The following is a 13,289-nucleotide window of genomic DNA, read 5'->3' on the forward strand; positions in this document are numbered from 1 at the left end:
GAGTTTCAATAACGAAGAAAAAAAAAAACTAAGCCCAAAGTTTCTGGGAACGTAGACATAGAAAATTTCGGTACTGTTACTGTATATTTGGCCAAGAGATGTTTATGTCAGTTATGTACAAACAACCCAATGGTCGTCGCTTAATAATCATGCTTATGGTATTTTGTCTCTTAAAGTAATAAATGATTAGGTCAATGCGTTGAGGTTCAATGCGTTGCACTGGAATTCGTTGGTCCTTGGGGTTTTTAAAGGCATCACCCAACGAATCTGAGGTGGTGCAGATTTCAGGTGGAGTATTCTTATAAGGGATAGTAGATTATTGGAGAGGAAGGTGATTCCGTTCATTTTTTCCTAATTGCCGTAAAAAAACGACCCGGAAGATGCGGCGCCGCACAAGGCCGGCGCGCTCCAGTCGAACTCCCTGTAGAAAATAGTGCGCCAGAACGCATGAAGCCGTATCTTCGATCCGTTTTTACGACAATTAGGAAAAAATGGATGGAATCACCCTCCTCTCCATAGTCTACTACCCCTTATAAAAATACTCAACTTGAAATCCGTACTACCTCAGATTCGTGGAGTGATGCCTTTAAACTCGTGTTAGCCTATACAGTGACTTGCGGGTCCCAGTCGATGATCACGTCAGTGTTTTTATCCTCCAACACAAGTATGGTACCAATTTATCGACCACAGAGGGCTAAAAGGTATGGTTTGTGCTACGGTGGATTCGAAACTCCGATGGACTGAAGCCACAGCGGACCTCTAACCGATTGCGCCCACACCGGCCTCGTTAGTGAAATAAAAATAACTGATTTTCTATTCTCCTAATTGGATTGGTTGCGCTTGCGACGATAGGATGGTTGATAAATGTTGTGCGATTCGCACTCCTTTTTCAGCCCGAAACTTTGGCGTAACTTGATCTCAGGTCGCGGTCTCACGGGTCAACATAAATGTCATGTGTTTATGCGCTCTAATTGCCCTAGATAAATATAAACAATATGAGAAAACCTTCTTGTGATTGTCGCTTTATGTGCATGAATTGAAGGTGATAACTACATCTATAATTAGCAACGAACTTCCACAAACGAAGTGTCTTCGGCTGCGAGCGGCACGAAAAAAAAGATATAGAAAAAGTTGTGTCATTTCTTTTTTAGGTAGACGCTACGACTGTAGACGCGTCGCGGTCAACAGGTTGAACATATTCAGCTTTGATCGTCTGTCGCCTCTTTCATTATGTCAGATCCAAAAACTAGTAAAATCGACGAAGTTTTCAAAATGGAGAGCTGTGATTTACTGTTTTTCTCAGAGAAATGGGAATGAAACAACGGAAATTTTGAATGACAGCGGAATTATTTCTTTTAGGAATAAATAGATACTGTTATAAAACAATGAATACAATAATAAATGATAATAAAACAATAATAAGTACAATAACAGATATAAAAAGTAGTAAAGATTTAATGAGGAAAAATAGGGAAAAAAAAAGAACAAAGGAAGCATAATGCTGCAGAAAGAAAAAGAGTTTCTAATGAGTGACGACTTCGTACGAGTTCATCTAAAAAAAACATGGATGGATTGGTGGGTGAAGTCAACAAAAAAAGTAAGCAAAAAATCTTCAGAAAGAAGCATGGATATTTTGATGAGTCAACATAGAAGTAAACAAACTGTTCGCAATCTGCACTTAGACATATTACAACTGTTTCAAATTAATGGAAACAAATGGTGTAATATGAGCAATTTGTTTATTTGAGATGATTATTTTTTATTTTTATTTTTAGAACAACAGAAATGTCGGGTGAATGGCGAAAGTTCTATCATATACAGACAATTGCGCTTGTTAGGACCTCATTCATCTTACAGTAGCCTTCCATCTGTCGTAGGTGTTCGTCCTACTTGTTTTGTCCACATGTAAAGTTTCAAAGACCTATTCTTTACGTCATTGGGGGTTAACACTTGTCAGTGTGATGTGTTTACAAAAAAAAAAAAGAAAAAACGATGAAGAAAGTGGAAAGTTAGATCAGATGTCGTTTGCGTTTTTCCTGGTTTTTAACAGAACTTTTCTTTATTTCCTTAATAGATCCGTGAATAATCATTATGTTGAATATTGAACTAATAATTCAGTTTAATCTAATCCAAGGTCATTTCTTAATCGATACTATTTCTTCGCATTTCAAATCGATATACAGTCTCAATATTTAGTAATGAATAACTAGGTTACAGCTTTACTTACTGGTGTCTTACTGAAACCTTAGAGTTTTCCTCTTAAACGAGACCAGATATCGATTTGCGAAATTCCAAAAAATCGCATCCAGATTGGGAAATGACCCTGGATTGGATTAGAAGTTAAGTTAGAGGCAGAATGCTGAATATTGCTCAATACCGTAATTAAACTGTCGCAAACACTTCAGTCCTCTTCCCAGACTTATCCTCTATTCACATTTCTCCTCTTTAATCTTTATTTTAATTTTATTTATTATCCCTTTTTTTTCTCCAGAAATTTTTTCTGTTTACCTTTGAAAATAAAAATCTACATAAACAAACCACTACTTTGAACTTACCGCCCTATTATTACCAAGATCTATTCTATCAATTTTTTAGTGAAAGTTTTTTTTGAAAAATATTTTCTTTGGTTTCACTACGAAGTTAAAAAAAAGCTGAAAAAGGCGAGAAAATGTTGATTGATTATGGTAAAGTGGTAAAATTTTAAATGATCAAACAAATTTTCGTATCTTATTCGTAATTTTCGTCATACATAACCTACTACCCTAAAAGAATCCGAAAAGCTATACATAGTGGTCAAATGATTGATCGATGATCTTCGATCAGGCGGCAATTCGCATTCATTTCAGAAACTTCCCATTCCACTATGTAGCTATACATTCAGTTCTACGAAAACCCGATATTTAGTGATATTATGTTTATGCTTAACAATTTTTGTTTTCTGTAGGATCACTCTTTTTTTCGTACGTACTTCTCATTTCCTCGTTTTTTCATGGATTTCACTAGAAAAATTTCGATCATGTTGTACTTTGACACGTCATTCACGACAGAAGTTCGTCGAATATCGCTCAGCTGTTTTGACGAGGCGGAAAAGAGCTGTAAAGATCGAAAATTGTTAGGATCATATCATGTTCGTCACATAGTATTTATGTACGGTGATCACTATCGTCCCAGTCCATCGTCCTATGTTTTATGTGTACTGTGTAAAGCGAAGATAATCATTCATGTCTTTGGGCATTCCACCACAAAACCTGCTTCTTCTTCTTCTACTAGCTCTACATTTAAATTTGAAACATTAATACTTCTTTTTCCTTTTTTTTCACCGTACTAATTCATTCCTTTCCTACATACATATTTTTTGACTTCTTGATCTTTTTCTTGAACTCAGTATCGATCAGATAGCTATGTTTTTAGGACAATTTTGTTGTAATGTTCAGTTTTATTTTACGTACCTTTATTTATTTCTACTTATATTTGTTTGTATATTTGAATAAAAAATAGTAGTGGTGGAGTAGTAATGAAGTAAAAGCTTTTCCAGGAAAACCAAAAAAGAGTGCAGTCATAAATTTGCGGTCTGAACTAAGTCGTGGAGGCCACCTGTTGGAGATATTTTGTGAAGTAACCCTTCTTTGACTGATAATCTTTCGTGAGAAGGTTTTTTTAAAAATTTTATTTATATGATTCTAAGTTTTTTTATTTCAATTTCTGCAAATTGAAATACTAAAACCTGTGTAAAGCTCTGTTTCTTTCTTCTTTCTTTTTAATGGTCCTAGCGCTTATTCAGGAATTCTTACAGAAACTTAGAGATAAAATGTGTATGTTCTTGAATTTGAGGGAATTTAAAAATAAAAAATTAAACTTTCTATTTTTCTGTGCGGGATGCGCCATATTTATAGCGAAAAGATATTCCAACTGTCTGGAGCGAAAATGTAACAATTTTGAGAAACCAACTATGTATCAACATTTATTGCTTTATTGTAAATCAAAAGGAACATTTTAATTTTGAGAATACCTCCATTGGTATGGATACAGGCCTTGAGGCGGTTCGAGAAGGCATCGACTGTGACACGCAAGAATGGCGCGTTGAGCTCGTCCCATTCCCTCTGGAGAGGTTTCTTTAGATAATCCACAGATTGGTGAGGTTTCGAGCAACGTTTCGCTTCCAAAATCGACCAGACACTGTATTCTATCGCAATCAAACCCGAAAAGTTGCCCGGCCACTCGTCAAAGCTGATGAAGTCGGGAAAGTTTGCCTTGCACCAGTTCTGCACCATTCTTGTCTTGTAAGCAGGGGCTCCGTCCTGCTGGTGGATCCAAGGACGGATTCCAGAGTGAGCTTTAGCTCAAGGTAGCAATCTATCCTTCAAAAGTCTGCCTGATGCCTATTTCTCGTGACACTGGGCGGACCGAGCGCGCCGGCTCCGTGCGAATTCGCGTACCTGTCTGAGCTCGCTCGTAGTGGTCACGGATACAACTCTTCCTCGTCCAGATCGATCATCTTCGGTTCTTAAGTTCTTGTAGCGGCTCATGGATCTACAAGTAACACTTTGATGTACTCCAAGACACTGATGAATCTCACGTGCCGAAAAACTTTGGCGATGAAGCTCAGCGATTAAAGAGCGGTGGCAGGAGAACTTGAGAACCGGAAATGATCGATCTGAACGGATCTGGATGTTGGACCACCCTGAAAATGACATATTTTCATGCTTGAATGAGATAAACATGATCAAGTTAACGCAATAAAAACAAGAAAAGCACAGAAAAAAGCAGAAGCTCCGTACAGGACGTCAAATTGTCCGCGCACATGCTTTCGTTATGATTGTAGCGCACCCTGTATACATGGCTCTTATTCTGGAAGGGATGGGAGAAGAATTTGTGGAATTTCAGTGGCAACAACTGCAAGAACTGCTAGAAGTATCAAGAATAATCAGAAGCGGGTCATGTTCACAGAGAAAATTAGACACTATTCATATTTTAACTGACCAAGTCCGATAATTTTCCCTCGTCGAACTAAATACGTGCCTCTTATTCAATGATTAATTGTGTCAAGGAATGAGAAAAATTCTTGTGGTCTTTTGAACGGTGCAATGGAAAGCGTGCGTTTTTTGTTGGATTTTCTTTGAAATGCAAGAACAAATGGACTACAAATGGGCTAATTTGCATTTCTTCTACTAATCATCGTTGAATTGACGACATTATTCTTGAGAAGAAGCAAAGAATTCCCGTTGGTTGGCCTTTAAATAGACTCTAGCAGAGCCAATTAGCAATCAAACATTCATTTTTCTATTATGTGGAAAAAGACGCCCTTCTGAAATCTGCTCCGTCTTCTAAACGTACCATGTGGACGTCGTTGGACCTGTACCATTCCTCGTCATCGTTTTCTTTGTAAAGTTACTAGGAGGTTTCGCTGTAACAGCACAGTCGATGGTTCTAATTCGGTCGAAACCAACCAAAGCTTTCATTCATCTAGGACCGGACGAGTTGGTATCAGAAAAAGGTCTGGTTGATTAAAAATAGTGATTTAATTGATCGGCTAGCCCCCGGAAGTCATTTTATTGGTTGCACACTCGTTAATAAACCTCAAACGATTCCGCTTTGAAGTCGATCACAGGTCAGTAGGTGCATCCCGAGTGGATTTATTCACGGCACGTCACAGTTTCTTTATTCCTTCATAAATTGTTATTTTCTCCCCAAAAAATGAGCGTAAATAGAATAATAAAATAGAATTTTAAATAGAATACTAAACAGAAGGCATAATTTTCTAACGATTTATTCTTTCTGCTCACAGGGTTGGCATAAAAGCTACTGAGAATAGAATTCCAATTAAATTCATTCAAAATGTTTGCTTCTTGGAAAACTGTTATCATTAAGCCATAAAATAGGTAATTTTTCATGGAAAGCGTTTTCATGGAAATAACGCATGCCTTCATCTGAAAGCGGTCAATAATTTTTTTTTTGAAATTTGTTCTCGAACACAATAAATGGTGATAGATGAGCACGTTTTATATGTTATATGACAATTTTATCAGTTCTATCGATTAGTTTTCAGCTGTTCTACTTTCCTCATTTTTGTCAGCATAATTCTTTACCTCAGTTCGGTTTGCTCATGGATATATGAACTGAAAACTTACACTGTATTGGGTAATTTCTTATTACTGTGGAAATTATGGATTTGGCCTCAAAAAGAGTCAAGTTTTGAATCTCCCTGGAGTTTTGAGTGGACAGGATAACCATCGGAGAAAAATTGAATGCAAAATTTTGATGAAAAAAATCGAATGAATAAGAAAATACGAAAAAAAAAAATCATGTTTTCACACGATTTCTTACTCAGTTTCGTTGCTAATAAATTGAGAGATAAACTGAAGCAAAAATCATACGGAGTATGTAAGTTACGGTAGATATAAGTGTGTGATTTTATATAAGGACCTAATCGTGCATTGTTTCACCGTAAGTAATAAATTTCCTCATTTCCCAGAAAATCAAGGATAGTTATCGGATTGATTTTTGTCCGTTTCGTCCTCGTTTGTCCTTGAAAATAATTAACTACCTTCAGATTGACATAAACGTGCTGTAATGACACTTTTAAATGTGTACATAAGTGCCGGAATGCAAAAAACGATTCACTGATATCTCCGGAAAATTTGTTTCTTTGTTCTCTACGGTAGAACAATGATAAAATATCCATAATGTTAGCAAATGCAAGAGCAAAGAGGTGTTGTCAATTTTATGGTCGATTTTTAAATTTCAAGTCATGTTTTTTTGAATTTTTAGTTCTTTTGTATAAGGTGAAAAAAGGAATGCCAAGAAAGAACCGAAAAATTTGAAAAGAAAAGAAATTACGTAATTGAAAAAACACGGAGAGAGAGAGGACCTGGGGTTAGTTTCGCTTAAATATCCACCTTGAATAATTTATATAATTCTGATAAAAGCAAATTTTTTGATTTTTGAAGGAAAATTATTTTAAAGGAAAGGGAATCTCTTCCATCAAAATTGTTGAGCGATTCATGAGTGCGCAAAATTACCAAATAAAAAAAAATAAAAAGAATGAAAAATAGTAAACAATTAAAATTAAATTTCAAAATTTGAGTTGAAAACGATTAGTTGAATGGTCTCGAATATTCGAATTTGATGCGATGATGCGCGAACGTTTTGCAGCAAACTTTCTTTTTTTTCTGAATTTTATGGTCATATTATCACTGCTGGAGATCTATCACCGGAGTATATCTGGACTGTAATCACCTATTACTTGTCCTGTTTAGATAGCGATAGAAAGATAAGATAATACGTTAAGAAAAACTTTAATGCAATTAAAGTAAATAATTAAGCGATTACAAATGAATTAACTATGTTTATAGCTTTGAATTTATGTTTTCTTGTTTTGCAGACGAGGTTTTGGTGGTTTTTTTTCTCAAAAAATGACGTTTCGTTCCATATTTCAACAACCTCATCTTTATGAAAGACCCGAAAATGATTTGAGGTTTTTCAGACTATGCATATCCCATCAAACTCCTCCTCATTCCTTGTCGAAACTCAATATCGTCCGGATTGCACCACGAAAGAATTCCAAGCAGGAAAAAAAACAAATTGACCACTCTAATCGACTAGCAATGCTGGTGAACCATCACGTTGAAAAGGAACTGGGAGCACTCTGTCAAATTTCCGTCACGAATCCGCCAGGAATCCCCATCCATGAATAACAGAAATGAGTGCTCATCAATTTCCAATGACCTTATGCCATTCTTATGCCATAAGACTCTCTGAGCTTTGAGACATTGCCTCACATGCAGCTCTTTAGCGTTATCCAGACACCAATACATAAGGATACTGCACAGTACCGTAAGAACTCAGTGGTTCACCAGTCTCACCGATAGTCGGTGAGACTGGCCGGGTTTATTTTCGAGTTCTTGCGTGTTGTACTTGGAACGAAATTGAGGCTCGACAAGGACAACGAGAAGGAATAGATATTGAGGTTCGGCAAGGAATGAGGAGGAGTTTCATGGTATATGCATAGCACTAAAAACCTCAAATCATTTTCGGATCTTTCATAAAAACGAGTGTTCATATTGAAACACCATGAAACGTCTTCTAGAAAAAATAATCACCAAAATCACGCCTGCAAAACAAGAAAACATAAATTCAGAGCTGTAATATAAACAAGAAAACATAAATTCGGAGCTATAATATAGTTAATTCATTTGTAATCGCTTAATTATTTACAATTGCATTATAGTTTTTTTTAAACATATTACCTTATCTATCTACCGCTATCTAATCCCATAATGACGAGGTTTGAAGAAGAGAGGGGTTGAGGTTATATTATAATATATTTTATTCATCTATTTATTTTATTATTTTTATTTTTTATTTTAAATTTCGGTTTTTTGTCTGTGATTGAAAGTGTCTAAAGGGTAAAATTCTCTTGCGTATTAATCCACTTAGGATGCGCCAACGCGTTTTACTGCAATTCATAATAGTTGAGTAATTTTTGAACGAGTGTTGGCCTACGCAAATGACTTGTGGGTCCCAGTCGATGATTACGTCAGTGATTTTATCAAACCAGACAAGTCTGGCACCAATTTATCGATCCCGGAGGGATGAAAGGCTTGGTTTTCACTAGGGCGGTTTCGAACCTTCCGCTGTGCGGCTACAGCGGACAACTTACCCACTGCGCTATACCTGACTTCATTGGATATGACATTTGCGGGTACATATGAACAACCTTTTATGAATAAATAACTTCATATAAGCAGACAACTATAATCTTCACAAAAAATATAAAAGAATATTTTTATCATAAGTTAGTTATAATGACATCATATATGCTCACCCTCAGTACAAAGTCAAAGAAGATCAGGTCAATCAAAGATCCGACTGGGCAATAATAATAATAATAATAATAATAATAATAATAATAATAATAATAATAATAATAATAATAATAATAATAATAATAATAATAATAATAATGATAATAATAATAATAATAATAATAAATAATAATAATAATAACAATAATAATAATAATAGTAATAATAATAATAATAGTAATAATAATAATAATAATAATAATAATAATAATAATAATAATAATAATAATAATAATAATATATTCTCTATTTTCTCAGCGCAAAATGTGGGTGTAGTAGGAGCACACACACAACATTTAAACTTTTTCCCTTTATTACACATCATTCCTTTTCTATTGACAATTCATAACCACAAAGATAAAGTCTACCCATGGAAACGGCTTCTCTTTTCCTCAAATGTCAATCAATATACTGATAATTTTATTTGTTGTTTCGTTGGCTAAACATGAGCTATCTCTAATTTATGGAAAGAAATCAAATGAACGAAAAAAGAAGAGTGGAACAAATTGGAATTTAAAATTGTCATGTTTATGGAATATCACGAGATTTTTATGGGAAGGTTTTTTTCTAGTAAATATGCTTCTTTCTGGGCGACAATCGCTCGGTATTTGCGATAAAGGAGGTTTGATTTGTCTTAATTTCTGATAGTACTGTAAGTCATATTATTGTTTTTTGTTTATAATTTCAAAATTTAAGATTTAAAACATTTGATATTTAATTTCAGTTCAGTTTTTAATGGAAAAAGTTGGAGTTTTATTGAGGTGCAAACGTGCTATAAAATTTATTAAATTGTTCAGTTGCTAAAATTTTTCAATTCTGGACATTTATAATGCAAGAATATGGTACGCTTTATGTTCCCCATTGTGTTTCAGCTTAAAGTATTGGTGGTTAACTTTGAAAACTCACAGTAAACAGATTTTTTTTGTTTAGAAATACACTTTATTAGTTGTCAAAGAAGAAAATTGTGAAAATGATTGAATTTCAATTACACGCCTACCATCGAGGGTGTTTATACTTACCGACTCCCGTTTATACTTACTGACTCCGGTCCCGGTGCGCATGCCCGAACGCACAACCGCAAAACAGGAAAGGATTAGTGATTTTTCTCTCATTTTCTCTCTTTTCTTTTCTTAATTGTACTGGTACATGGCAAGCACATATTTCTTGGGACCTTGAAACACGTGAAAATGTGCACCGTCACTAAGGTATCACAAATATCGCTGCAAATCTCCCTTAGCTTTTTTCTAAACCTATTTTCTTCTGTTAGAGGATCTTGCTTGTATATTTAAATGCAAAACTAAAAAAAAATTATATTATACATGCTCTATTTCCTTCATAATCAAAAATGTATCGCCGTGGATTGCGCAAAAGACAGACGTTGAACGCTCTTATGCGCCCGAAATGAACCTTAACAAGGAACGAAAGACATATCCGAGAAACCCAATCAGAAAAAATCATAAAATTGAGCTTCCCAACGTTGGATTCGGTTCAAACGTAGGAAAATCCTGCCATATGCCGCTTTGATGTAATGTGTAAATAAGCACATGCTGAGCCAATGCACTCTGGGATCATCAACGCATCCGTGCAACAACAAAAAAAAGAACACGGGTGAAGTGAGCTGACTATTCTGAGAGCTGGTAGAGCTGTGAAATTAACTTGAACGCTTCAGATCAATCATTTTTCATCTTCATATTTATATTCTACCATCTTCTCATTTTCCTATTATTCTTAATTCTTTTTGTTATTTTTTTCTATTTTTCTCATCTATTTGTTGTTATTTCTTCTTATTATTTCTCTTTCTTATGTAATTTTCTCTTTATTTATTGCTTTATTTGTTATTTGTTAGTTTATAAAATAGTGCTGAATACGTCCCAATAACAAATCTATAATACCTATACCTATAATACAATGTTATATAATAATATATATAATATGATACCTATATCTATAATCCTATAACATATCAGTTCAAAATAGTAGAGGATTACAAGTAAATTTATTTTCCAAGAAATTCCTAGAAATCCGAAGAAGAAAAAGGGGAAACCACCACTGAAATTGAAATTGAAAAAGTGAAAAAGTGAAAAAAGTTGAAATTCCACTGACTGAGTGATCTACCAGTATTGACCTTGTTTCTTTGATCTACTAACAATTGACTGCCTTATTCACAGATGTTCCCATTCACACCATGGGTGGGTGGCCTGTGCCCTCAGCTTTCTTTTTTTACCTTTTTTCTTTTTTTTTCTTCTCTGGACTCTTTTCATGGAGATTTTGCTGCTTCTTAAATATGAATCCCTATCGATCCACTTCCGCAGTCGATTATCCACGGGGCAACTCGGTTCCAGTGCAAGATCTTTTAATATTTGTTAAAAAATGTGATTTTAAATTTTGATTTAGTTGTATTTTTGAAGGGATTCTCTTTGAGTTCAAGTGATTTAAGTTTAAGGAAACCATAAACTGCACCTGGTTGTTCATGGAATGTTTATGAGGATTGGGAAGGCATGCCTCCTCCTCCTCCTCCTCATTTTCGTCGTCGATCGACGATGTGTCGACGCTGTGCTTTGTGCGTGCGTTCATGCACTTTTCATCAAATCAAAATATGTTTTTTTTTTCTTACTGCCCCGTTTCCTCCTAGTTTAATCGTTTCTACTGAATCTTATCAGCGGGGTTATGTTGGTAGCGAGGGGTTTTTTTTCGGATGTCACGTTTTCGCCGCTTCGAAAAACCACCTCGATTTCGTTGCTATACGAATTTTAATAGTGCTGATAGAATAGGTGTTGTCCAAGAAATACGTTAGATAAGCAGCCAATGCGACAAACAATACGTTATGGATGATGCTGACTTCTGGAACTGGAGCTTTTTTCTCCCTTCCCCGGGACAAATCTATTTCGGCGCGTGCTCGAAGGTTTTAATTTCTGGACATCATAGTTCAGCACCGCTTAAACACAATGATTCCTATCAGCGGTTACTGTATTTTGCCGTGAATCAACAACACCACTCCTATTACTTCAGGGTTATTTTATAAATCATGTTTTTTCATTTCATCATTCAGAAAAAGAACAGGCAATGTGGGCGAATCATCAAATCCTGCGAGAATTGTTCCCCGTCCACTGATTTGTCCTTACTCCGCTTAAATATTCTATCCATTTTTCTCTTATTTCGTAGTGTTTAGAAGGTTTATCCCTCTCTAAGGGTTGTTTTGGTTTTATTTCTGTTTTCTTGCTCTCTCTGCCTTCGCTCTGAACAGTGAACACTTAATTTGAACGAATGCGACAACATTTCACAGCGTTGCAGTGCTGTCCTGCTTTAGTTTTCTCTTCTTAGTTTACATCACGTTTTTTTCCCCTGATTTTTCTTCCTGAAAAACAAGGAACAAAAAAAAATTATTGGCAAAGACGTAAATTAGTAACTTAGTTTAATCTGCTTTTTCTTTCGAAAAGTGTCTCTTTGTTTTTTTTTTACGGTAGATTTTCTTTTCAAAACAATCTTCTAATCTAAGGCTTCTCGTTTGAACTAAAGCAATATCAACAAGTTTTTTTTTCTCAAAAGTGATAAATGAAGCTGGTCTGTGAATGGAATGTGTAATAAAACCAGATTTATTTCATCAAATAAGTGAGACGACAAACAACTGGGATTCTTCCTGAGAACGTTCCTAACGAATTTCTGCTCTCTTGGCCGTGAATGAAAAAAAAACGAGTATATTCAGAGCTTAGCTCAGAAATGATATCATTTTCATCTATGACCATGGTTTTAATTAACTCTTTCTTTCCATTTTCCTCATTTCGAGAGCTTTTCAATTTTTGCGAAAGAGAACAAATTGAATGAAAAAGAGCACAAATGAAATCATTAGAACAGAAAATGGACGTTGGTGTTTTTTTTTCAACATGGATTCTCTTGTTTACTCATAGCATCGTTAGCTGAGAATTTTATGCAGCGAGCAACGAAGCGGATTTTTTGGCTAGGTTTTGTCCTACCAAGATCATCTACTTTTTCCTCCGAAATATTGTTTTGAATGCCTGTAGATCATCGAAAATTCCCTCCTGCTTGTCCTTGTTTACGAAAGTTTGTAAAACGCATATTGTCTGAGCATTTTGTGTTTCTCAGTTACTGTAATTAGGTTTCTTTTTCCCTAGAAATCCTAGAATATCCTAGAAGTTTAATCCTGGAAGATAAAGAGTAATAGATCTTATCAGCGATAACATAAGCTTTGACGATGATGACAGGATATCATTGTGGATGGAAAAATTATCACTTCTTTCTCCATTTCCCGCAAACATGCGGCTCGATTAACTGTGTGAGGGGAGCGTAGGCACCCGACTCAGTGACGAATTAGCTGAGTGGACGTGGAATTCCCTAACTTTATCGGGTTTTTCCCTCCATGACAGATTATATGGTCCACATGAAAAATTGATTGATTTGAAATGAGCA

At 35.3% G+C, this 13,289-nt stretch overlaps 3 protein-coding genes across 3 annotated transcripts; all 3 read right to left on the bottom strand.

The window, feature by feature from the left end:
• Nucleotides 1-3,947: 3,947 nt before the first annotated feature.
• Nucleotides 3,948-4,271, bottom strand: RB195_016812 (uncharacterized protein; the record flags this gene model as incomplete). Its single annotated transcript, XM_064183523.1, has 1 exon — nucleotides 3,948-4,271. One exon carries the CDS (start codon nucleotides 4,269-4,271, stop codon nucleotides 3,948-3,950), a length of 324 nt encoding a protein of 107 aa, XP_064039404.1.
• A 220-nt stretch (nucleotides 4,272-4,491) lies between these two features.
• RB195_016813 (uncharacterized protein) lies at nucleotides 4,492-5,459 on the bottom strand (the record flags this gene model as incomplete). Its single annotated transcript, XM_064183524.1, has 3 exons — nucleotides 4,492-4,530; nucleotides 4,581-4,681; nucleotides 5,360-5,459. The coding sequence occupies 3 exons, from the start codon at nucleotides 5,457-5,459 to the stop codon at nucleotides 4,492-4,494; spliced, it is 240 nt and encodes a 79-aa protein (XP_064039405.1).
• A 3,397-nt stretch (nucleotides 5,460-8,856) lies between these two features.
• RB195_016814 (uncharacterized protein) lies at nucleotides 8,857-9,189 on the bottom strand (the record flags this gene model as incomplete). The annotated part of the gene is made up of 1 exon (XM_064183525.1): nucleotides 8,857-9,189. One exon carries the CDS (start codon nucleotides 9,187-9,189, stop codon nucleotides 8,857-8,859), a length of 333 nt encoding a protein of 110 aa, XP_064039406.1.
• Nucleotides 9,190-13,289: the final 4,100 nt, after the last annotated feature.

Source organism: Necator americanus, chromosome II (assembly GCF_031761385.1).
Source record: "Necator americanus strain Aroian chromosome II, whole genome shotgun sequence".
Lineage (NCBI taxonomy): Eukaryota > Metazoa > Nematoda > Chromadorea > Rhabditida > Ancylostomatidae > Necator > Necator americanus.